Source organism: Castanea sativa, chromosome 9 (assembly GCF_040712315.1).
Source record: "Castanea sativa cultivar Marrone di Chiusa Pesio chromosome 9, ASM4071231v1".
Taxonomy (NCBI): domain Eukaryota; kingdom Viridiplantae; phylum Streptophyta; class Magnoliopsida; order Fagales; family Fagaceae; genus Castanea; species Castanea sativa.
In genome coordinates, this window is record NC_134021.1 from 10,681,501 (window position 1) to 10,706,305 (window position 24,805).

The 24,805-nt window shown below is 34.4% G+C and overlaps 3 protein-coding genes across 6 annotated transcripts; all 3 read right to left on the bottom strand.

Moving 5' to 3' along the window:
- Positions 1-97: 97 nt before the first annotated feature.
- Positions 98-7,008, bottom strand: LOC142610027 (heterogeneous nuclear ribonucleoprotein Q). Of its 4 annotated transcripts, none has more exons than XM_075781742.1 (9): positions 6,847-7,008; positions 4,047-4,520; positions 3,832-3,948; positions 3,433-3,573; positions 3,065-3,238; positions 2,282-2,489; positions 2,001-2,197; positions 985-1,070; positions 98-399 (listed from the first exon to the last, which is right to left on the bottom strand). In XM_075781742.1, exons 2-9 carry the CDS (start codon positions 4,485-4,487, stop codon positions 279-281), a joined length of 1,485 nt encoding a protein of 494 aa, XP_075637857.1. In that variant the 5' UTR covers positions 4,488-4,520; positions 6,847-7,008; the 3' UTR covers positions 98-278. The 4 variants fall into 4 exon arrangements, with proteins under 4 accessions (XP_075637857.1, XP_075637859.1, XP_075637858.1 ...); XM_075781744.1 differs by having other exon boundaries at positions 4,047-4,858; positions 6,847-7,000; XM_075781743.1 differs by having other exon boundaries at positions 4,047-5,157; positions 6,847-6,991.
- A 1,468-nt stretch (positions 7,009-8,476) lies between these two features.
- LOC142609890 (replication protein A 14 kDa subunit B-like) lies at positions 8,477-12,773 on the bottom strand. The gene is made up of 3 exons (XM_075781617.1): positions 12,665-12,773; positions 9,889-10,147; positions 8,477-8,832 (listed from the first exon to the last, which is right to left on the bottom strand). Exons 2-3 carry the CDS (start codon positions 10,142-10,144, stop codon positions 8,768-8,770), a joined length of 321 nt encoding a protein of 106 aa, XP_075637732.1. The 5' UTR covers positions 10,145-10,147; positions 12,665-12,773; the 3' UTR covers positions 8,477-8,767.
- Positions 12,774-14,378: 1,605 nt separating this feature from the next.
- On the bottom strand, positions 14,379-19,953 carry LOC142609692 (ABC transporter B family member 29, chloroplastic). Its single transcript, XM_075781351.1, has 10 exons — positions 19,304-19,953; positions 18,812-18,898; positions 18,612-18,719; positions 18,161-18,427; positions 17,745-17,828; positions 16,584-16,800; positions 16,383-16,468; positions 15,567-15,754; positions 15,203-15,332; positions 14,379-14,841 (listed from the first exon to the last, which is right to left on the bottom strand). Exons 1-10 carry the CDS (start codon positions 19,913-19,915, stop codon positions 14,692-14,694), a joined length of 1,929 nt encoding a protein of 642 aa, XP_075637466.1. The 5' UTR covers positions 19,916-19,953; the 3' UTR covers positions 14,379-14,691.
- Between the last annotated feature and the right edge of the window lie 4,852 nt (positions 19,954-24,805).

Below are 24,805 nucleotides of genomic sequence, written 5' to 3' on the forward strand. Positions count from 1 at the left end.
TAGGGCCTTTGTTATTTTCTTTTATACAATGCGTGAGATAAGATCAAATGGGAATTTATTTTTTTTTTTTTGGTAGAAAGGAAAATTCATTAAAGCGTGACATAAATTTTTAAGTTTTATTCAATGTGAACTTGAGCCAAAATCAGAAAAAATTATATATAAATTATACATAAAACTACTTCTAACAATGTCTTTGACATGATATATTGCATGGGCCGTAAATTAAACGGCTCACCCCAAATACTCATGTTCTTATACAAGCATAAAAGTACTCAAAATTAATATGGTTGAAACCGACGCCCACGGCTGCTGTCATTGCCGCGCCTTCCACCACTTGAGCTACCACTGCCATTCCTGGACTGAGGGAGTGGGGTATGTGATTGCATACCAGGCTGTTGCCTACAGCAAAGAAAATAAACAAGTTTTAAGTGTACAAGTCAAGCATGCTCTGGAAGAAATAAAAATGTGACAATGTCTCAAACATAATTTTCTTTAATGGCAAGTTTACTGGGCATGCTCTTTGTCCCGTGATACCAACAGCACCAATGCTGCCACTGTAACTGATCATTTTAGATGGTTGGATACACTCTATGGAGATGGAAGGTAGGAAGGGAGGGTCTTAATTTGGCTACTCCAAAAGTCAACCAAGTGTCTCAAGAAGCGCAAGAACAATTTCGGGCACTAGGGCTTTTGGTAATGACCAAAAAAAGGCTTTCCTCACATGCTTTGAGACCATACAAGGCTTTCTTCAGACGGCCAAAGGGGGTTTACAGGATCATGTAAGCTGTGAGAGGGAGAACTGTACGTATAAACAATCCAGTGTAATGAACTAATGATGGATCAGTAATTGGATAGGAACTGAGACAAAGACTGACAGACAGTGCAGCCAAGCATTAGGACTGATGGAACAGACATTATCGTTCAGTAAAGATATAAGGCATACATTGTGTAATTAACTAGAAAAACCCAGATTATAACACTTACAGGACATATCCGATCCTTCCATCAGGTAAAAGCATTGGCATCATTGCCATGCCAGCGGGAGTTGGTCCCCTACCATAGATGAGTGGCTGCAAGAATTTTGCAGCTATATCAGCATTTGCAAGCATAAAATTTGTAAGAATTCTCAGTATTTACAATATAAGCCTATCAGCATAGACAAACCCTGAATGCCTACAAATCCGACATTCATGGTGGTCAAACTGTAGACTTTTTCCTTGAAAAGCATGAGAATTCCATTAAATTTATCCAACTCCATTTGTATTAAAATAGTGAAGTGAAAACCAAGAATGGATTATATATAATTATCAATGATAGTGTCCTTCATATTCTTCATGAGGTGATGTGACAGAATCGTATAATAAGCTAATACCATGTATTATATATATTACTTTGGCTTAAAGATATAAAAGCGTTAAAGACAGAAAACATAGATTATGGACTACCAATGCCCTGTTTACAGTAATATTAACTCAAGATAAACAAAACTAGGTGAAGCCCCAGAATGTACCAAGTAGTTTATATTTTAAAATAACATGAAAAAATAATATAAATGAACAGCTATTATATCACTAACAATTTTTAAGTAAGTACTATTAATGGGATGGAGGGTAAAATCCTGTGCAAGATCTATGGGTGCATGTGTAACTTACCAATAAAAAAAATTGGAACCTAACCTTATATGTGACTGGTGTTATGGTTATCAGAACCCACCCATTCAACAATATATATATATATGGGAACCTGTTCAGACTAATGTAGTTAGAAGACCAGGTCCTGCAAGTTCTAAGGTAACACATCTCCAATGAATCCCAATTTGTCCACGTGTTGCAATGGACGGTAATACAATTAAAAACCCTCAGAACCTCAAAAAGAACGTCATAAATCAGAAGAAAACATTCTTCCCATAAAAAATATTTTAAGAACTTTCTTTCCCCAACTATTTTCAGAAAACAAAACAGGGCTCAGAAGTGTTTGGAGAGTGGGCAGAAGCATCTTACTTGTGCAAAGCCTGCAGCACCATATCCAGGACCTGCAGCACCGTATCCAGGACCCACTGCACCGTAGGGACTACCCACCATTCCATAACCAAGATGAGGTGGGTAGCTTGGGAGTAAGTTTGATTTCTGTGAATTTGCTGCTCCAGAAGGCTTCTGATCTGCTTGTGGCTTTGCAAGAGAACACTCCAAAACTTGACCTATCAATGAGAGCATTTGTCAACAATGCCAGTTCAAGCTTGACAAGCACATGCACAGGGTGCAAGAAGCAGGAGAAAAAATACCATCAATTTCATATTTCTCAGTGTTCTGCAATGCCTTCATGGCACTTGACCTTTCTGCAAAGTGAACAAAACCAAATCTGCTTTTTTCCTGTCCTGATTTTGCAGGAGGAAGAGCCACTCTTGTGATCTTTCCATGATGTTCAAACAACTCCCTTAGACGTTCTTGAGTAATGTCTTTTGGTAAATTCTTGACATAGACTGCCTTAACCTATACCAAACAAATTCCTTAAACCATAACCCATAACCTTTAAAAGTACAAGTAAAAACGCAAATACTTAAAAAGAAGATGCTGTGCATACTCTTTTCCATTGGCTATACATTTATTTGCTTGTGAACCCACAATATCACTCTCCCCTCATTCTTATTGGGGAATGAGATACCATTTGATCTAGATCTCATTAGCAAGATGCTGTACGTACAAGTAAAAAATTCACAAGGTGGTCCAAGGAGAGATTATTCATATGCAGTACAATTTTAGGAGCTACCAATGGGATTTTAAAACTATGAAAACGTTTTATAAGCAAGTATTCCCTTTCTTAATGACATGCAATAGACGGCCATAACCCCTTGTGTAAAGAGGATTCAAGCACCCATCACGGTTGCCTGATATGCAAAACCAAGGGAAACTTTGTGGAATTCTGATTGTAGTATTGTACAAGGTATCCAATGGAGCAAGAAATACAAAGAAAGGAAAACCTCAAGTAGATACTTAATCAAATGAAACACCATCTTACGTATCATTTTATTGAGAAAATAGCCAAAGGAAGGTATAAAATAGAAGACCTGAGAAGCAGCAGAGGATTCTGCATTTTTAGGGTCAGCCCAGCTCACAGTAGGGGCATTTTTGTCAAGCTTAAATTGTGGGTTCGACATCTTCTGCCTTGAGTATTCTGCACATGCATTGTTATGATACTCAATGAAAGCAAATCCACGGTTTCTGCTGGAATTATGTGGGTCCTGTATAGGTCAAGAAGATGCAATGAATACCAATAATAGATTGAGGCAAAAATGAAGAATAGTGGTAATAGTTTTTAATTACAGATTTGGCTATGAAAGTAAGCGTTAAATTTAGAATAAGGAACATAAACAATGATGAACATAAAAAATAAAAAAAAATAGATAAATAAATAAAGTGATGGAAAATTACAAACCTTCAACAGTTCCACAGAAATGACTCCAGGCCCAATCTCTGTTACAGCCTTCTTCATATCTGCCTCACCCCAATTTCTGGGAACATTACCAATGAATAACCGATGCTTTGCTTGAGATGCTGAACACTTTACCTTTTTGCCCTGGCAAAGAAAGAGGGTGTTAGCAGAAAAGTTGATCCTATGAGAAGTTGAAAGTAAGACACGCCAACAACTATTCAAAAATTCTCCAAAGTCAACCTCAAACACACAAGAATAAAATATCATAAAAAAAAAATTGAATGCATGATGGTTGTTCATTTACAAATTAGTGGCACACATAGAGAAAAATTCTGATTTAATAAGCCATGAATGGGACTATTCAAAGGAGAAAATCATCAACAAGAAGTGCACTTAAATTACCTTTAATTCAGAATTATTTAACTCCTCAATGGCCCTAGAAGCCAACTCCTTGGTTCTGAAAGTCACAAAAGCATAAGCCTTGGTCCCACCAGAATCTTTACCCTTCATTATTCTAACCTATTGTAAACAAAAAAATATTTAATTAGTTTAACAAAAAAATTGAAACAAGGGCTATTATAATAATAATATAATATACATATCTATATATATATTACCTCTGTGACTTCTCCTATGGATTCACAAAAGCCCTTCACATTCTCTTCAGAAGAATCATGAGGAATGTTACCAAGGTACACTTCAGAGCCATGAGGTGGAAGTGAAAGAAGCTCAGAATGCTTTTTTCTCTCATCTTCCTCTGCCTGATCAACTTTCATCTCCTCATCAGCTCCTTTAGCAGCCTCCTTGTCTTCTTCGTCTTCCTCCACCTCCTCTTCTAGCCCTTCCTCTATCTCTTCCTCCTCTTCCTCCACCTCTTCCACTTCCTCCTCTTCCTCTACTTCTTCGTACTCGACCTCTTCCTCCATTGTCTCCTCAGGATCATTGTCTCCATCAAGGTCCACCTGCTCTTCGGATTCCATAGGCTTTTCAGGCTCACTAGGCTTTTCGGCTACATCTGAATTATGAGACGTTGCAGCACTTGCCCTTGTCCTTGGCATCTTATGTATCTAAAAAGAAAGCTTGCAAGGCAACTGTGAAGGAAGCACAGAAGCCAGAAGCATTGGCAGAAGAAAGAATGCAAATATGGAAAGGTGGAAACAATAAGAGGCCAAAAGGAGTTGCAGAGTAAGAATTTCGAAAGAATTTGTGCCATAAGGCATGGCTCCAAGGATTTGCAATTTGAATGATTCTTGATAAAGGGATCATACATAGTAACAAAGTATAGAGACAGGCAAGAGTGAATTTTGAATGATAATCAAGAGGATGGTGATGCTCAACAGGTGAAAAACAATGAAGCAGTGAATTTCTCAAAATTTAGATACTGACAGTTGCCCAAAAAAATGGCCACTTTATTTGTTTAACTATCTATCTGGAACAATGCATTCAGCAAACAAAGAAAACGGCAAAAATAAGGATGAGTAATTGAGCATTTGTTGGAAATTATAAAGGGATCATTTTTACACAGTAATACAATACAGGCAACAGTACTACAGAGATGAGGTAACATCTACACTTGAAAAGTTTAACCATATAATTGTGGCAGAATAGAAAGATAGCAGCCAGGGATGGGTCATTAGGTTTGATTATGAACTATCAAAACACAGTCTTCTCCAATCCACCACAACAGTTCCAGTTCCAGACCACATCTTCCATATAAATGTGGGCAATCTGCAATTTGAATCTTGTATTACCACTCTAACCTATCAAGACCAATCTTCAATTTATACCTCAATTGCATTAATTTCAGTAAGCATCTCAAATCCAATACAGGAAAAATCTTTGCAAGTTTTCATTCAGCAATTCCAAAAGGATTCATGAAATAATGGCATTAACAACAATTTAAGAAGTTATTGGATTTGTCTGTGGATACCAGATATTCTAAACTAAAACCAACTGTATGACCAAAGGTCTCAAAATTTTTTAATAGGCCCATTTTTTAGAAAAAAAGATGAATGCAAACCAGTCAAAACAACAAAATAACTGGGGCACTAAAGTTAATAAAACCTAATGCTGCAAGAAATAGATAGGTCCTAGAAAATTAAATGCTCATTTCTTGACTTCCAAGTGTCAATAGACCTGAAGTTTCTATACAATGTAGCATGTTCAATGCTTGATACTAAACTAAATCGGACAAACTAACAAACTATTTGCCCGACATGCCCATTGGGGATATACTTTCATTAAACACATTAAACCCATAACCCCATCACTGGGAAATAGACTCAAAACACTCATTATAATCAAGAAACATACGCTACATCCCATTAAAAGCAGAAACATATGAGAACATTTAGTTCACAACAACCATTATTTGATAGCTCTTAAAGGAAAGATATGCACCCTCAGTGCCAGGGTCACATAGGAGAAATTATAAGATCCTCATGGTGGACAAGTGATGTGGTCCACCATTCCACTAAAAGACTCCCACCTATTTAAAATTGCTGAGTTAGAAATTTTTTTAAAACAGAAACTAATTACTAACTCAGCAATTTTAAACAAGTGATAGCGTTTTAGTAGAATGGTGGACAAATGACATGGTCCACCAGAGGACTTAATAATTTCTTGTCACATAGGGCCCTGCCCTGACCCCCCCCCCCCCTTCCCCCCAATTTTTTTTTTCTTGAAATCTTAAATAAATAATGCTTTACATGGAGGGACCCAAAATTTATATATTTCTAAATAAAATTATTTATATAATAAAGTAGGAGATTCCTTATATTCATTTAAATAGAGTCACAGTCCTATTAGTGATGAGTTTGTATATAGCATTTGCTTACTTCATATATTTATAGGAAAAATGCTATGTCCACAACATTTTCACGACGAATCTTAAGTGGGGGGTTGTTATTAGCTGTTACTAGTGGGTTGTTTAGCACTTCTCTATTTATAATAGTGACTTTTTTTATTTATAAATATAATAAACACATAGTTAACCTAACAATTATCTTAAAAAGAAAAAAAAAAATAAAGGGGTTTTTCCTATTTGCTCCCTCTTCACAAAAATGATAATTGATTGAAGATAAGCTAAACACACTAACATTTCAGTCAATATTTTCTCAAGCTTGTTGAAGTTCAACCATACTAGTAGAAATACAGTATATTTATACAAAGAAAAAAAAAAAGAATTCGAAAGGAAAAGCAAACACAACCTAAAGATATTACATTGGCCATAGTAACCCAGAGCTGAGTTCACAAGCTACGAGCTTAAAAAAAAAAACCCAACAAGCATTGGAACCAAAACCATATCTCCATAATTGAAAAGGCAAAAGCACATGGTTTTTAAAGACGAAGAAGAAGAAGCAAAAACAAATTGATAAATTGAGAGAGAGAGAGAGAGAGAGAGAGAAAAAAAATTACCAGAATGGAACGGAATGAAGACGAAGAGCAACGAGAAGTGAACCAGTTTGGTTTTGTTTGCTGCTCAAAACCCTAACTGGAATTTTCCAATTGTCTAAGCGCAAATCAAAAGAGTAGAATAGAATGGAAATGCTCGACTTTGTTTGTTTGAGTTTGAGTGCTGTTGTGCCCTAACCAACTCACAATATTAACTGCTAGCTCAAATCTAGACATTGGGCCTTGGGCCTAGGGATTTGAGTTTGCAGTGTTAGGTCTTAGTTGTAGAGCCCGTCCTCTGTAGTTGGACTCATTGATAATTAAATAAATTTCTTCATATTTTTTCACTTTATTAATTTTTTTTTTTTAATGAAAACTTAGGGTTTTTTTTTTTTTTTTTTTGCCAAGAGTCTTGTAGTTTAGTAAAGACATATAAATAAACACTATGTTTTTAAATATGAACTAAAATTTTATGAATTTCTTAATGAAGTTATTTTATAAACTCTAAGAATTCTAATACATGATACTCTTAAATAACCCAAAAATGATAATCTTGGTCAATATTTGATCCCGCTATTAAGTTATAAGTTGAAACGAAAATATAGTATTAGTTTTTCACTTTTTCTACAACCACAACTTTTACTATAATTTGATGAAGTAGTCAACTGTGAATAATAGACAATCACTTTCACTTTCACATGAATCCACTACTTTTTCTCTACTAATCACAACTAATTCCTTAAAAATTGTAATACAAAAGTTGTTGTGTATACATAATTTCTCAAAACAATATCCCAAAAAAAAAAAAAAACTGAGCTAGACTTATCTTGATTTCTTCCATGAACCTTTGAATAGACTAATGAACTTTCTGCGTATCTCTTGAGCCTATATCTCCCTAAAAAATAACACAGTTGAGCCAACTTTCTTGCCGTTTGAACTGCCATGAAAGCAGCCCTGCCTCACCAATTAGCCCTTGGCGGTTCACTTGGAGGATCAACCTTCGAACAAGCATGACATGTGAAATTGTGAATGCATCTTATAAGTCTTGCACATTTAGGCATAGGTTCGAACCCCTTTATAAAATCGAAGAGGCTGCCCTCCCCCATCGTATCAAAAATGTCCATTTAGTTTCTCAAAAAAGATAAGTACAGGTGTTTCGGATATTCTTTTTTTATTATTATTTTTTAACCTGTGTTAAAGTAAGATTATACCTCCAAAAAGTGAGATTTTAAAATATTATTATACTTGACAAAATAAGCTAATTAAGCCAAAATATAGGCTTAGCCAACACGCTATTACCAAGAGCAATCTTTGGTCATTTCCAAATGGTCCCAGTTTTTTTTTTTGAAACGTATCATAATGCATACTAATTATGACTATTCATAAGAACCTGCATTTAATAAATTAATCCCATGGAAGTAATTTTTTCTTTTCTTTTTTCCTCTCACAATGGTTGTAGATTTAATAGAATGAATAACTTAACTTGCCCTACAATTATTTGTAAGGTAGTCTCCCAGCGTAGGAGCTAATCCCCAACCTCCTCTCCCATGTTTTACTTCCCCGGGGCAGAGTGAGATCCTCGGGGTGATAAGAACTCCTTTACCTAATACAGGCTGCCAGACTCCCAAAAATGCAGGAATTTAACAATAGTATATGGAGGAAAAATCCATCATACTACTTAAAATCAACATAGAAATCGAGTTGACACATCAACTTATGGAAAAAGTTGAATGTAAACATGAATGACTTCTACAATTGTCAAACAGAAAATTCTAAATTCTAGCTATCACATTACTGATAGTTGACCTAAACTCTAGTTTGAGAAATTTCCAGGTGCTGTTTTAAAGCATCACAAGTAATTCAGTGCATCATCATCGCATCTTTTCATGTTGCCATCAGGTAGGAAGCAGTTTCTAGCTGCATCACAGAGTAAGCTCCATCCATCTCAAAGGAACAAATGTTTAAATTCCCCATTTGCAAGTTGACAAAGCTGATTGTATGTATGTGTGTCTGCCAAAAAGCAAATGTTGTCTTCAGAATTCATAAAAAAATATCATAAAATCCGAAAATATGCACATATAGTTAGACGAATAAGCACCTATAAAATAAGTTCAGTGCAAAAAACTTGAACCTCTTCAAAGGCCCCAACATCTAAGTAAGCCCTGTTATAAGATAACCCCACAATTAGTTCTCTTAACTGGCTTGAACATTGTGCGATTCCTATTGGCAAATTTCTGTATCTACTTTTTTTAATGAATAATTTTTATCTGCTTTAAGGAGAATGAAATAGTAATACATCTACCAGGTGGCCAATTTTATGTAATTTTATCTCAGACTACTGGTTTTGTTAAAAGTTAACCATGACTTTCAGAACTAAGCCATTTTTCTTTTCTCAACAAGAACCATAAATTAGCCACAAATATTTTGAACTGATAAAAGCAAGCCAGTTGAATTTGGTGTTGCTCAATAAAACTGTTTTACTTCTTGAAAATGTACTTACCTGCTGGTATAGGTAGTAATTCAGCAACTGATCTGATAATTAGTTGTCCATTAACAACAAATACAGGTCCAAGTTTAGTCTGGGTTTTTTTTCACAGACAATAAAGTTTAAGGGTTTTTGGCATCATTCAAGTTTTTTTTTTTTTTTTAAATATTATAAAAATAAAAATAAAAATAAAAAAAACCCAAATAACTGCCCAAGTGCTTACAGATAAATAAACTAGCTTTTACTAACATGAATGGATGCTTAAGGGTCCAATTAACTTTCAGAGGGCAGCCTTTCAGATATAAGAAACAACGAAATTTCTAGTAATGTCAATGCAGCCAATAACATGGGTATAGCTCACTATTAGAAGAGTTGTAAAAATGACAAAGTTAAGCTCCAAACTTTGGAGCTATTTCTTCCAACCCGCTAAGTAACGAATTATAAGACTATCCATGCATTATTAAAACAAGTCATGTGACTCATTAAAAAAGAGTCACGTGACTTGTTGGAGGAAGATAGCTCAAAACCAATTTGGAGCTAAACTTTTTTCTTTTACAAAAAAAAAAAAAAAAAAGCCATACCAAATGTGTTGCCAAAGTTGCTCCATATTTCAGCCCGGATGGATTTCTCAGTGTCAGCAATACCAATAACCTCAACAAAATTTGAGAGAGGAACGGGTGGAGAGCCTTTTACAATTATCTGGTTCTCATCAGTAGACTTTCCTGTAACTACTCCACCATCAGATCGCAAAACCTGAATCACTGCCCGGACCCTGCAACCGACATACAAGCGCAGCAGCTCTGCATTGACAAAAACTGAAGGGTTTGACGTATCCATCTCCTGCAAACCACACAAGAAAACACCTTAGTCCAAAGCCCTAATAAATAATTGGCCATTGATAAATGAATACAATCAGTATAAGTAATTTTATAGCAAACAACTGATCTCCACTCACTAAAAAAAAAACATTTTCATTAATGTCTCCACTATACTACAGGAAAAAAACCATGGAAAAGGCTCAAAACTGCTCCACTGTGAATAACCATTTTCCTAGGCTTTCTGATTGTCTTCTTTCCTAGCTAATCTTCATTTACAGCTTTGGATTCCTTTAGATTTAATGAAAATTATCACAGTATAACCTTTCTTTATTGGTCTTCATGTCTAAAACCCCCCACTTTTACCCTGAACTTTGACACCTTAAAGCCTTAAACATAATGCAGGTGTTCTCTCCTGAAGCCCCACTTGGACTAATGGCCATCTCTTTTCTAGCTAATCTATGTTCTAGTATGGGAAAGAATTCTACTCCAAACTCAAATCCAAGGGAAAGTTTTACAAATATTTTGAGCAAGAGCATAGGTAGCACAGTCAAGCATGTTATAAACTAAAAGCCAATGCCTCTGGTGTATGAGGGATTTACGGATCAGAATGAAGTAAGAAAAGAAATAGAAACCAGCTTATAATATTGTCATTGTCATCTAGGCAGGAAGATAATCCTAAAACAAGGACTACAACTTCTTGCCCAAACTAGAAGGTACTATAAGTGGTTTGTGTAGAGACAGCTGTACCATACCAAACCAGATGGAATAGTTCAGTGAGAAAAAGGTTAACCATATACTTTTTTTCCAGATGTTAACACCACTAGTGCAAGCAAATTGTACTCATCAATTATAATTCACATTACTACAGAAATTTTACGTTATTCTTCTAAAATAAAGTACTTTGATATTCACAATTATCTTATTATCAACTTCAAGGAAGCTAAAATTTCCACACTCTTTTTTTTATATATGTAATAAACTGCATTTATGGTAAGAAGAGGACAGAACAAAAACAACAAAACAAAACCAAAGTACACAGGACATGTACTAAGGACAACGAAAGAACAAGCAGAAACTAAAAAGAACTTAAGCTATATCCATTGAGCAGATCAGACAAGCAATAAAAAAGGCAAATGCCCAATGCCTTTGTCCACCCAAGCAAAGTTTGCAAAAAAGTCATCCTCAGCTCATGAATCACTCTTTTGGTTCCTTCAAAAATCCGAGCATTCCTCTCCCTCCAAATGCCCCACATCAAACAGTGGGGTACCATGTTCCAAATCACCCCATTCTCATGTTTTCTAAATTTCCCTGGCCAGCTAGCTAGAAGCTCCACAACCTCCTTAGGCATAACCCAAGATACCCCAAAAAGTGTGAACACCGTACTCCACACTCCTGATTGAATTATATCAAATTTATAACACCTATAGTTCCATTAACTTGTTTGGCATAAAAATAAATCATATAACCCGGAGGAATAAATAGCCTTCCACTTTAAGACAGACCAAGCTCTAACCAAAAAGTAGAAGTGAATTAATGTAAGAGTGAAGATGGAGGTTTCATTTTAAAATGAAAATTGGGAAGAAAGAGTCACAATTTAATCTTCTAACAAGCATATCAAGGTTTATAAACACATGGGCACGCGCGCACGCACACACATCATTACTTTTAAAAGATTCCCTCCCCCATCTCTCTCTCTCCTCTCAACTAGCGCCTACCACCGTCATTACTTTCAACTCATGCCAACTACCATACCTACATGATATTTTCTTTAACTCATTTTGTAACTACAGCCATAACTCCCTTGTCTTATTGCGCTTTTTCTTTCACAGAACAATTTACGTTTATGTTTCCTACTCTCTTTCTGCTCATAGCATTACACAGTCTCACACATGCTTTTTTTTTAAAAATAATATAATTCAATAGTTGGGGAGGGAGGATTTAAACCCTGGATGTTTCTATTGGAAATATCAGGAGGTGCCAACCAATTGAGCTACGAGGCTCTTGCCCAAAATCTCGCACATGTTTCAGTAGCCTCCAAAGCTTTACTCATACCATTCTCAAAACTCCAAAAGCGCGAACAAGTACTCACAGGCACTCTCACATTCATTCACTAGGACCAACCCTTTTTAACATAGCTATTTCACACTAACAAAAAAAATTCCCCTTTTGATAAACCATTCTCAGAAGCAAATTTTTTCAAATCCATCATTACGTGAAAAATTTTGAAATCGAGATCCAAAAATAATTAACTAACGAAAATGAAATAAGCGAAATTTAACCCAATTTTCAAATGCAATATACAGTAGCATGTAAAAATAAATGTAATGCAATCAGATCTAAGAGAGCATGGGATATCGATCACGCTAGGGTTTAGGCTACTGTACTAAACAAAAAAATTGACTACTAGTACGCTGCTTTTGGTTGCTAAGAAATTGAGTTTTTTTTTTTTTTTTTTAAATGTTGAAAAGAAACGGTAACACTAATTTGTAATACAAACATACATTTTTGTTAGCAAATTGAAAAGTGTGTGATAGTTTACCTGATCGCCAAACAGAATCACTGCCTGAAAGAGCTTCAAAGGGCGCGGGTTTTTGAAGGCGGTAAAATGATAGTGAGTTTCGAGCCTTTGAGGATGGCTTTAATATAATTATATAAATGAGCACATACATAGCGCCCTTTTTTGCTAGATAATTGAAGAGGAATGATATGTAACATTTTCACAATATTTTTTTAATAAATTTTAAGTAATAGATTATTATTTGTTGTTGTTGTTAAGGCAAAAAGGTAATTTAGTGTTAAGTTTAAATTTGAACTAATAACAATTAATCACTCATGATTTGTTATAAAAATGTTGTGAACATAGCACTTTTCGATTTAAAATTAAATGGAACTTGACTTTTTTTTTTTATAATAATTTGAGATAGATTAAATATCTACTTGATCTTAATTTTTTTTTATATATACACACACACGATAGAATTTCTATTCAACCTACCTTAAATGTACATAAGTGTAAAACTCACTTTTAAAAACTTGAACTGTTGTTGAACCTCACCCCACAAGAACTTGTAGAGTGGACAGTGATAATGGTATCCTTAATCTTTAAGCTTAGTGTAAGGGCACAATTTGCACCCAAACCACAAAAATAAGAGTGAGATAGGCCTAAAAAGCCTAATACAATAAATTTGTAGGGAGTGAGCTCGAAACTTAGGTTCTAGTGATGTTAAATAACAAATATGATAGGTTAGATCGCAACATCATATAGATGGGATAGTATTTATAACAAAAAATTTCCTCGAACTTAGGCCAAGGAGGTTGAATCTTGTATTTCTCCTTCCTAAAGACAAGTTACAAATATTAATCTTAATGTTTATAGTATTTGTTCTCATTCTTCTCTTTTTTATCACTTTTCCTGAAAGTTTTCTTTTCCTTTTATATCATCTTCCTTCCTTCCTCCATCTTCCACGTATGGATTAGATTACTAGTTTGGATACTTGTCCCATCAACCCATCCCTGAAATCTTTGGAGGTAGCTGTAAGGCTAAAGCCTGATGCTCAAGCATCATTTCCCCATTAATACGGCCAAGTGTTTAGCTGCAGAGCATTTAATGCGGTGGTAACATCTTTATCTTAGATATTTCATAATCCTTCTTCTTATCTTATACACCCACCATGCATGTCTTTACATGCAAGATCTCCTAGAATATCGCTTTTGGACGTCAAGCAACCCTTTCCTACCTCAGCTCTATCTAGCCGAAGAGAGAATCCTCCTTGGACCAACTTCCAGGATGACTATGATCAGTCTTCGCTTCTCTACCCATCAATACTGCTTATTTTGAGTTAATATTCACACATCTTCGAACCATTTAGTGTCCTCCGATTGGGCCTTTGGCTTAATAGATACTCGTAGGCCGATTGACCCTACACTTAGTGTACCATAAGCTTTTTAGATTTTATTACTTGGATTTTTTTTTTTTTTTAAGTTCATGTTAAAATTGGGATTTCAAAACCAGTTTATGTTATGGGTTTTGCAAAGTTTTGTTTTGGCTAAATTACAAGTTTCACAAATTCTTATTAAAATTTGTTGCCGGAATTCATTTTATCAAACAATTCAAATGACATTAGACATCGGAATTATAATAGTGAAGTCATTTAATGTTCTTTTTCTTCTTTTTTTTCACTCAGTACTGTATGACTTAATAACATTGTTTGCTCTCTTTTAAAAGGATAACCAGACTCGAATCCCCCTCATGGTTGTTGTAACCATAAACTCTTTTCTATAAAACATGTATAATCATAATACAAGGGAACATAACACATAACTACAAGAAAAATATACAAGTGAACCGAAGATTGCCGATGTTAAAACTTAAAAGGATTGGATTTGTTCATCTCAAACAGGCACTTGCTCTATTCTGCAACCATCAGTGGACATGCTTCTTTCTCAGGATGAAATATACATATAGCGTCACAGCCACCATGGAGTTCATCAGGGTTGTTACTCTCACTCTGCTTTCTATGACCCATTTATTAAGTGTCACACTGTTCATAACCTTTTGCACTGTTCTCAGATCACAAGCCCAGTCGATAACACCTTGTCATGGTGACTACCACCCAAAAGCGTTGAGCGATTTAGCTCCTCTAGCTTCCCATCATCCAAAAGGAATACTCGCTTAGCCATCAAAACTGTTTCCAAGCGGTGTGCAATGACCAGTACCTATAAACATACAAGCACAGTATTCAATCCATCATAAAAAATAAAAAGGTGTGTTTTTTTGTGTCTCTGCATTATAAGAAGGGGAAAAAATTGCATAGATCATCACACAAGATGGACGTGCATGTTGAAAAAAAAAATCAGTACAGGAAATTCTGATAGGCAGGAGCTAGTCCACATTTGTGGATAAGCAGATAACAATACTTCATTACATTATGGAATATTCTTTACCAATGCTCAAGCAAACAAATTCCAAGCCATAATAATACTTCATTACAATATAAAAACACTCGACTCTTTACCTAACCCTAACTAAAATGCATCCATACAGTTTAGAGCTAATAGAATGAGTCATTGTCCTTACAGTATGATTTTCCATTATGCGCTCCATAGCTTGTCTCACCAATAACTCAGACCTACTATCCAAAGCAGAAGTTGCTTCATCCAGTATCAATATAGAGGAATTCTGATAGAGTGCCCTTGCAAGTGCTAGTCTGCATTAAGGAGGAAGCCTATAGTTTATAATCCACATAGTTTTTGCGAAGAACATTAGCTAGACACAGGAAATTAATAGTTACATTAATCAAATCAACAATTGATTCCATTGGACAGAAACGGTAAAATTGGATTTTCATTTCAAGGCTGTGCCTAGTAATCATATTAACATTATCCAACAACAATTATATTTGATGTTATATCGGAATCAGAGTTCAGATTTAAAGCCTCACCTCTGCTTTTGGCCTCCACTCAAAATCGAGCCCCTTGGTCCAATATTAGTTTTGTACCCTTCTGGAAGTTTTGTGATAAATTCATCAGCATTTGCCGTTTGTGCTGCATGCTCAACGCTATCCATGTCAATTTTTGACATCAGATCCCTATAGCCAATGTTTTCAGCAACCGTTCCTGAAAAAAGTGTCTAACACAAAACAAATATTATCATGATAAACCATTTGAACACAATTCCCAAAATCACCATGATTCCATATTTACAATTACAAGTCCCTGATGCATTTCTATAACATATTGATAAAACCCAGCCAGAACCAACCATTAAAATGGAGCTTTGGACCATGCCTTTTAGGTAAAACATAACATACTAATTCACTACAAAACAAACTATTTTTCAACTAAGGATCTGGCCAGGTGTATGCCAGGTGTACCTTAGTCCACAGCAATCGGCACATCAAGGTTATATGGATACATAAAAAAATAGCAAATCAAACAACTTCCAGAACTTACAAAAATAAAATAATAATAAAATATTTTCAGGTACAAGCTTTAGTGTCTGTTTGGATTGAGGGGGGAGTGGAGGAAAGTAGAGTAGAATTAGCTGAAAATAAGGCTAATTTTGGGCCAATTTTACTCTACTCTATTCTACTCCCCTTTTCTTCCCCTCAATCTAAACAGACAATTAGGTCAACTTATGGGCATCATGAGGTTGAGTAAGACGTCATAGTGTCATACTTTTGAGGACATTCAGTGAAGCTCCTATAGGTCTTCTACCTTTTCCATCCAAAAAAAGAGGGTGATCTTTAGTAACTTACTATATCCTGAGAAACCAGGCTGACATGTCTCCTCAAACTATCCAACCGGATGTCTTGTATGTTATGGTTATCAATAAGTATACAACCTGTGTGCAAAGAACAGATACGAATTCTCAATTAGAAAGAAAAATTAACATCTCTAAGTGCAAAAATGAATGGTATAAGTTGAGTAATTTGCTGTAGTTCAAAAGAAAGACTAACCAGACAAAGGATCATAAAGCCGGAGAAGCAATTTTACAAGGGTCGTCTTTCCTCCACCAGAGGGCCCAACAAGAGCTATGGTCTCGCCAGCTTGGACATGGAGATTCAATCCATTTAAAACAAAGGGCATATTGTCCCCATATCTAAATGAGGTATTGCAAAATTTCACCTCTCCTACGATATTGTACAAGTCAATGGCATCTGATTTCTCAATGACCTGTATTCAAGAATATATTAAATTATGAACTCTCCAAATTTTTTTTAAAATTTATTTATCAACATAACAAAAATCACAATATTATCTAAATAAGAGCACAGAGATATTGGTCCAAATATTATAATATGAACAAAAGAATATGTTGTTGTCATTCATTACAAATATTCGATAACATTATTCATTAATTGACATATAACTCCATAGTTCTTAGGCACACTAAAATGGATAGCATGCTATATTAGTTTTCAAAGATAACAAATTATATAGCACCAAAAGGCATTACAACCCCATATTAATTGTCACTTAAAACATTGCACTAGGAAGCTATCACATGCAAAGATGCATAAATGACAGAGTAACATGTCCCAAAAAATTCCAGCAGATGCACCAAAAGAAATGGTGATTATTGGCACAAAAGAGATCACTACCAAAACTTACTATTCTGAGGAAAAGGCTATCGTTTTTATTCTGAATGCTCAACCTCTAAATTTTTTCAATTCCAAAGCATGAAGATGTATTCTCCTTTTCTTAAACTTTTCTAACTTTGTGTGCGTGTGTGTGTGTGTTTGAGAGAGAGAGAGAGAGAGAGAGTCTCAACCACAGATTGTCAATGACAATAATTCTCCAAGGCAGCTTTGCCTAAATTAGTGCCAAAAGCAAATAAGGGGTCGGCTAGACATGACATGTAAATGCAGACTGCACAAATAAGGCATCTAATCAAGGTTTAACAGATAAAGTAATGAACACAAACAGTAAGCTGATATCAATCACAGGTAAACAAGAAGGTTGGTGTTTCCTAACAAACTTCTAAGAATTATTATTTAACAATGATCTTATTCTCTCCTTTTTGGAAAATTTTTTCTTAATAATTCATAAAGTACGATCCTCAATATTAAAATAAAAATTAACAAGAAAAAAAGGGCTAAAATTACAGATAGATGTACCTTAGACTTGAACCTTGTCAACTCAAACAGGCGTTCAATAGCTGGTTCTCCTTGCTTCAACTCATTGTATGCCTTTCCAACACCCTGCGTGATGCTTTATATTCAGAGTGATAACTTATGTCAGCTCCTCAACGGCTGAAGCATAATAATAAAAGAATAAATAGCAAAATGGCCCTGTACTATTTTTTCTCCTGAGAGAGAGAGAGAGAGAGAGAGAGGAAACAGAGAAAAAGCTAGCAAGAGACCTTTGAACTACCTTTTTTTTGGTATACGGAACAAGCTAAAGTTACCAGTAGAATGTAATGAAATTCATGAAAGTTCATGACAGTTTTAAAAACCATAAAAAGGACTGACCCATGAAACAAACAAGCAAAAAAAGGAGAGGGAAAAAATATATTATCGGCACATAGTGCTACCTGAATTGGCTCAACTAAAAAAACCAATGATGTCACGAATGAAACCATGCTACAGCCATCAAAAGAGCCACTTGAAACCACCAGTGAGCCAACACAAAATATAAATAATGCTCCAAAATATATAATCTGTGTCATCTGAGGTATGAATGCTTTCATTTTCTTCTTCTTCAAATGTTCACATAAATCAGTGTGAGCAAGCCTTTGAAATCGAGCACTCTCACAGGGCTCTGAGTTGCTTGCTTTCACAAATAGAATTGCTGGAAGGACCTATAACATGTATAAGTTATACGATATAATTAAATCCACGCATTCAGGCATGAAGAAAGCTTAACAGTAGATACACACAAAAGAGAGAGAAATGCCTTTTCAAGAATTTTGACAGGTAACCAAAGTGACATCCAAAACACAAGTTTAAGCAGAGGAGATTTTAAGTAAAAGGAACAGAAGGTACCTCATTTAGATAGGCTGAGAGGGAAGCAATGCTCATACTTGCCCTCTTGGATATCTTTCTAAGTTTCTCACCAAGATAGGCAATGGTAAGAGCCATACATGGAATTACCTATAATTGCACCACACAAACCCTTAATCAAAGTACACAACCAGCAACCACCAAAATATTTTCAACGAAATACTCCTAATTTTGTTCCTCACCATAGCTGAAATCAAAGAAAGCGCAGGGCTGATCATTACCATCTGCGCTGCCATTGCGGACAATTGCAAAGTACTGGGTACAATGGTCTGCGATACAAAAGCAAGCACACACATAATGGTTACTAACTCCATACATGTGACTACCACCTAAGACCTTGAAAATTCAATAACTATGTCGACAACATTTTAATAATAGCGATACATACTGTCTTTTAAATCATAATAAAACATCATTAAGTCATTAACTACACAAATTAGCTATTTAAATTATTGATGATCCGACAAATTCCAATTCTCTCATTTCACAATAAATGGATAAGATTCTAAGAACTGGGTTCGTTTTTTAGGAGTTTAAAAGAGCGTTTTTAAAACCCAAAACTCAGTTTTGCAACCACAACTCATAGTAGCTCTCAAAACACAGTTTTCCAAACAGCTTATGCAAACACTGAGTGATCATATTGATTTCCCAATAAATTAATACAACAAACTCACATTGAGAATAGCATAGATTGTATCGGCCACATCGGCGGCCTCAGCAGTGACCCGATACGCGATATCTCCAGACGAAACAGCACCTGAAGATTCAAAAAACGCAAGGTCCCTCTGCAGGACCCGGTCGAAAACATGGAGCCTAATTCGAAACCCGGCGTTCAAAGCAGCGTCCCACAGGAACGCTTGCTGCCAGTAATTGGCGACGAACCTGGCCAAAAGCAAAGCCCCCAAGACCAAGCCCTGGTCTCTCAACTTGAGGGCGGTGGTGGCGGTGACGGTGGTGGAGAATTGGGAGAGCTTGGGGACGAGCTTGGAGAGCAAGAAGACGGAGACGAGGCTGCAGAGCCAGCCGAAGAAGATGGGTCTGCGTTGGGTGAGGAGGAAAGGTTTGAGGGTTCTGAGGGTTTTGGAGAGAGAAGGAGTGGGGTTTAAAGGGAGTTGTTGTTGTTGTGTGGAGTTCAGGGGTTTGAAGGTGGAGGAGTTTTTGGGAGGGAGGTGTGGTGGTGGAATTGGGAGAGTGGAGAAGAGAGAGTGTTTGTGTTTGTGTCTGTGTTTGAGTTTGAGGAGTTTAGAGGGTGGTGGAGATGGAGAGTTCAGAAAAAAGAGAGGCATTCTGTTATTTTTAGAGGGAGATGGAGAAGACGAAGCCAAAATTTGCTGGAGACAAATTTTAAGTGGAGACAAATTTACTGGAGACAAAGTTTTTTAAACTCGAATTTTAAGTGAATAGTTTTTTAATTCATTCCATTAGTTTAAATTTGTATTATTTAGATGAGTATTCAATAATATCTAAGAAACTTGACATATTACAAAATTTACCACCATAATAATAATAATAATGATAGTGGCAATGATTTTTTTAAAATAATTAATAGTTGGAGGAGGAGAAATTTGGTGTCATGCTAGTAATATAATAATGGTGACGATCAGGGCAGTAGTAATAATAAGTGGTGGCAATGGCAGTGGACTAGAGACAACAATATGTAATGACGGTCGGGCTAAAATGGGCATTTGTCCTTTTCGTCAAAATTTTTTAGCAAAATGTCCTATGTGTGAAACTATTTAAGAAAATACACCTGTTTTGAAACTTAATTTTCTAAAAATCGAGTTTCAATTTAAAGCTCGATTTTTGGACAATCGAGTTATAGGGAACTAAAACTTAAAAAAAAAAAAAAATTTGTGGAACTCATGTTCTTTGAAAAAAAATTTATGGAACTCGAATTCCATGAACTCAAGTTCTTTGTATGGAACTTGAGTTCCAGAAAAAAATAATAATAAATAAATAAATTCTAAGTTCAATTTCGCTATAACTCGATTGTCCAAAAATCGAGTTTTACATTTGAAACTCGATTTTTATAAAATCGAGTTTCAAAATAGGGGCATATCTCTAACTAGTTTCAAACATAGGACATTTTGCTGGAAAGTTTGTGAGAAATGGATAAAACCTCATTTTGGCCAGGACGGTGGTGATGATGCAGGTCCAATAGTGGTAGTGAGGGCGGTTCTCAAGTTGTCTACACTTGTACCACCCCTTATAGCAAGTGTTGATTGTTGAGATTGAAAGTTCACTTAGTGTATAAAACACTTGTGAATGTTTAGACCCTAATTACAAATTTTCAAAGTAAGCTTATAATCAAACAATATATGTGTGAAAAGCAATACCCAAAATATCAAACTACTCTAAGCCAAATTTTAATCACAACACAACAGTAATTAAAAGCAAATAGTGAGGGAAAGAGAGATGCAAACACGAATAACACCAACACGTGTTATCGAATATGAAACCAAAGAACTCGATGAAAAACTTCTCTGCTGCCCTCCAAGTAGTAAATGATTTACTAAAAAATCAATTTGGATACATGAATAGCAATAGACCCTCCAAGCCTAATCTACCCGATGTACCTAAGCCCTCTAAGCTTTTTGCTCTAACAGGGTTACGTTGAACCTTATCTTCTCTAACTTACCAGATCCTGCAATTAGCCCATTGCATCAACCAATATGGATTGGTTCTCTCTTGAATTGCTTCCCAAACACCAATAACATTCTCATTGCTCTAAATTGGGTGAGGTAATGATTTGGTTAATGATCCTCTTAATGGTATGACAATGGAAAGGGTGAGAGTAGAAGAATTTGGAGAATCAAATGTGTAAGATTACGGATGACTCAATCTTGTTTGCCTCTAGGGTTTCTCTCACAAAATTCTCTCTAAAAACTCTCTACATTTCATGGGTATAAGGGTATTTATAGTAGGGTATGAGATGGAATGTGAAAAGTCAGTTTTCAACAAAACAGGGTGCACTGGCGAGTCATCCGCGATTGGGATAAGTCGCAAGTTCCAGTCGCCAGGTAACAGAAAAGCCAAACTGTATTTTTTGTCTTGTAGTGATCCAACTATCGTAACTTTTCAACATCCTGCATGCTTCACACGTATGCCACATTTTGGCGGGTCGCCACTCGCGAGTCAGTCGTGAGTTCCAGTTGCTAGTTTGTTCATTGTTGCACACACTTAATCAATTTTTCACATACTCTCTCACACACTACCCTTACATTATTCCCACCTAAGTACAGGGTTTCTAAATGCTGAATTACAATCAAATTTGACACGAAATAAAACTAACACATGGTTAAATAAATTCAACCTTACAGAGATGATGATAGCAACAACCACGTTGGCAACAATGGTGGTAGTGGTAATGTATGAGACGTAATATATAGTTGATTGTATGAGATGGTTGTAAGTAGAATTTTTAAATTTCCATAGAATTTGAAGTTTAAATTTAGATTCTTCAAAATCTCATTATCGAAATTATACTTTTTTTATTATTGAAATTACACTCTTGTTAACTAAAACAAGAATAATCAATATTAGAAATTTCCTAACTTAATTATAACTTTGTGTAAGATTTGTGTGCCTTGTTGTCAGTCCAGATCATCACTTCCTCTAAACAATAGGTCAGGCTGGAATCAGTCTCTTCCTAATTGATAGTATTATTCTTTTACTCTCTTAATTTTTGCTTGCTTTGGAAATTGTTGAATAACTGGGTTTCACATTGGTTAGTTAGTAGCATTATTCTTTTGCTCTCTTAATTGAATAATTAAGCAGTTTGCTTCTTTTGGAAATTATTATTAAGCAGTTTGCTCCTTTTGTTTGTTTGTTCATTATGTTTAATGAACAATACAATACAATACAAGGCTAGTGCCTTTTAAGATAGTCTATTGTGAAATTTATTTGTTCATTATGTTAATCTAGTATGTAACCCGTGAATATGCACGGAGTCACGGATACAATTAACAATAATCACGATTATATAGTTTAAATTATATTTTCTTTAAGAGATGATCAAATAATCATACATGAAATTTGCATATATATATATATTTTTTTTAAACTATACATTTTTAAAATATGTAATGGTTTCTCAGTATATATATGATTTAAAATTTAATTGGTTTTGGACTTTTCGATTTTTGCACCCAATAATTTAGTTGCCACAAAAATCAAAAACTTTAGATGAACACATGGCAGAAAATTGGACTCCAATTGAAATCTAATTGAATTTGGGCTTTTACTCAAAATAAATGCATATATTAATTATATCTAGTTATGCATTAATTATTTACATTAAATGAAATAAATGCATATTGATTGAGATTTTGCTATCTACAATCTCAACAAATGAAATAAATGCATATATTAATTATATCTAGTTGTGCATTAATTATTTATATTAAATGAATTTAGATAGTTATTTTATAAATTTTATATAAGAAACTATGTATTTTTTATTTGCAATAATAATAATAATTGATTTAAAATATATGGTATTCCTCCTCATGTTTAGATGTTTTGACAACAACATTTGTGAATTCACCCAAATTAATCTTCAACTATTTAGATTTTCTAACTCCTTTTTGTAACAGGTACTACCTCCGTCCCACTTTATTTATCCTGTTTCAAAAGTCAAACTTTCTAAAGGAACATCATTTATTGTTTTATCTGCCTTATAAAAATGTATAAGTTTACCAAATTACCCTTAAATAAAGTTATCAACTTTTTTAAAAAAGAGTTATTCTTAATGAGACAACTAAAATGGTGCCCCAAGTAGATTGATTTAAAAAAAAATATTAGTAAGTTTTCTTTTCAAATAGTTTTGAAAATAAAGTAAGGGTATAATAGGAATATTAGTAAACTAATAACTTTTATTTTTAGAAACAGGACAATATTTTGAAACATCCTAAAATGGAATAGAGGACAAACAAAATGGGGAGGAGGGAGTAATATATACACACACACCCATATAGATAAATAGATTGTAGATAGCTGGATATCAATCAATATGTTGAGATTTTCTTTATTTAGGCTTTTACTCAAAAGTATCAATTCATTGATTTAACAATGAAATAAATGCATATATTAATTATATCTAGTTGTGCATTAATTAATTATATTAAATGAATTTAGATAATTATTTTATAAATTTTATATAAGAAAATATTTTTTATTTTAAATAATAATAATAATTGGTTTAAAATATATGGTATTCCTCCTCTTGCTTAGATGTTTAAACAACAACATTTGTGAATTCACCCAAATTAATCTTAACTATTTAGATTTTCTAATTCCTTTTTTGTGACATGTAATATATATATATATATATATATATACACACACTTTTGTTTTCTTATATTATTTTAATAAAATATTAATAAAATTTTTTATGTTATTTTTCTAAGATTTTATATGAGAAATCATAGATTTGAAATACGGTATTCTTTCTCAAAACTAGTTGATTTCAAACAAAAATTATAACAAAGCCTGAAAAATCAAAAAATAATTTTAGTAACATAGCATCAAAAATGTAAAAAAAAAAAATCTATTTACATTTTTATTTTATCGAAACGATATTTGCATTATTGAGTTGGTATGAAATCCTATCTATATCATGCAATTTTCAAAATTTTAAACACATATGATATGATCAAATTATTATTCCACTTTTATTGTCTTTCTATTTTATCTATAAAACAAAACACTAAATGTTACAATTTATTACAAGAAAATTATTAAAATATTGGAGGAAACTAATAAAAAGTTGGTGATTTACAATAGTTCTAAAGTTGTACACTTTGCTCACTCATTTGTTTGAATCCAACATAAATTTATATCCAATTATTTTAATTTGTGACTTTGACAACAAATAAGTTGATGGCGCAAATGCATAATGTTAGAAAACGTTTAATTAGAATTCTCTGGGCTTATTTTTAAGCACATTAGTAAGAATGTTTTGAAATGGTAAAGAAAATGTAAGAGTAGGTTTCAATTTGGCTATCTTCATTAGGCAATAAACTTATTACTGCTCAACTTGTTTATGCTCCATTTTAATCTTGATGAAGGTGGATACAATCAAAAATATAACCACATGGAGGCTAGTTGGTATCTTTTGCTAAAAATGGGATAGGATATGATTCTGCTTAATCTATCCATGTATCTCTGTCACTAAT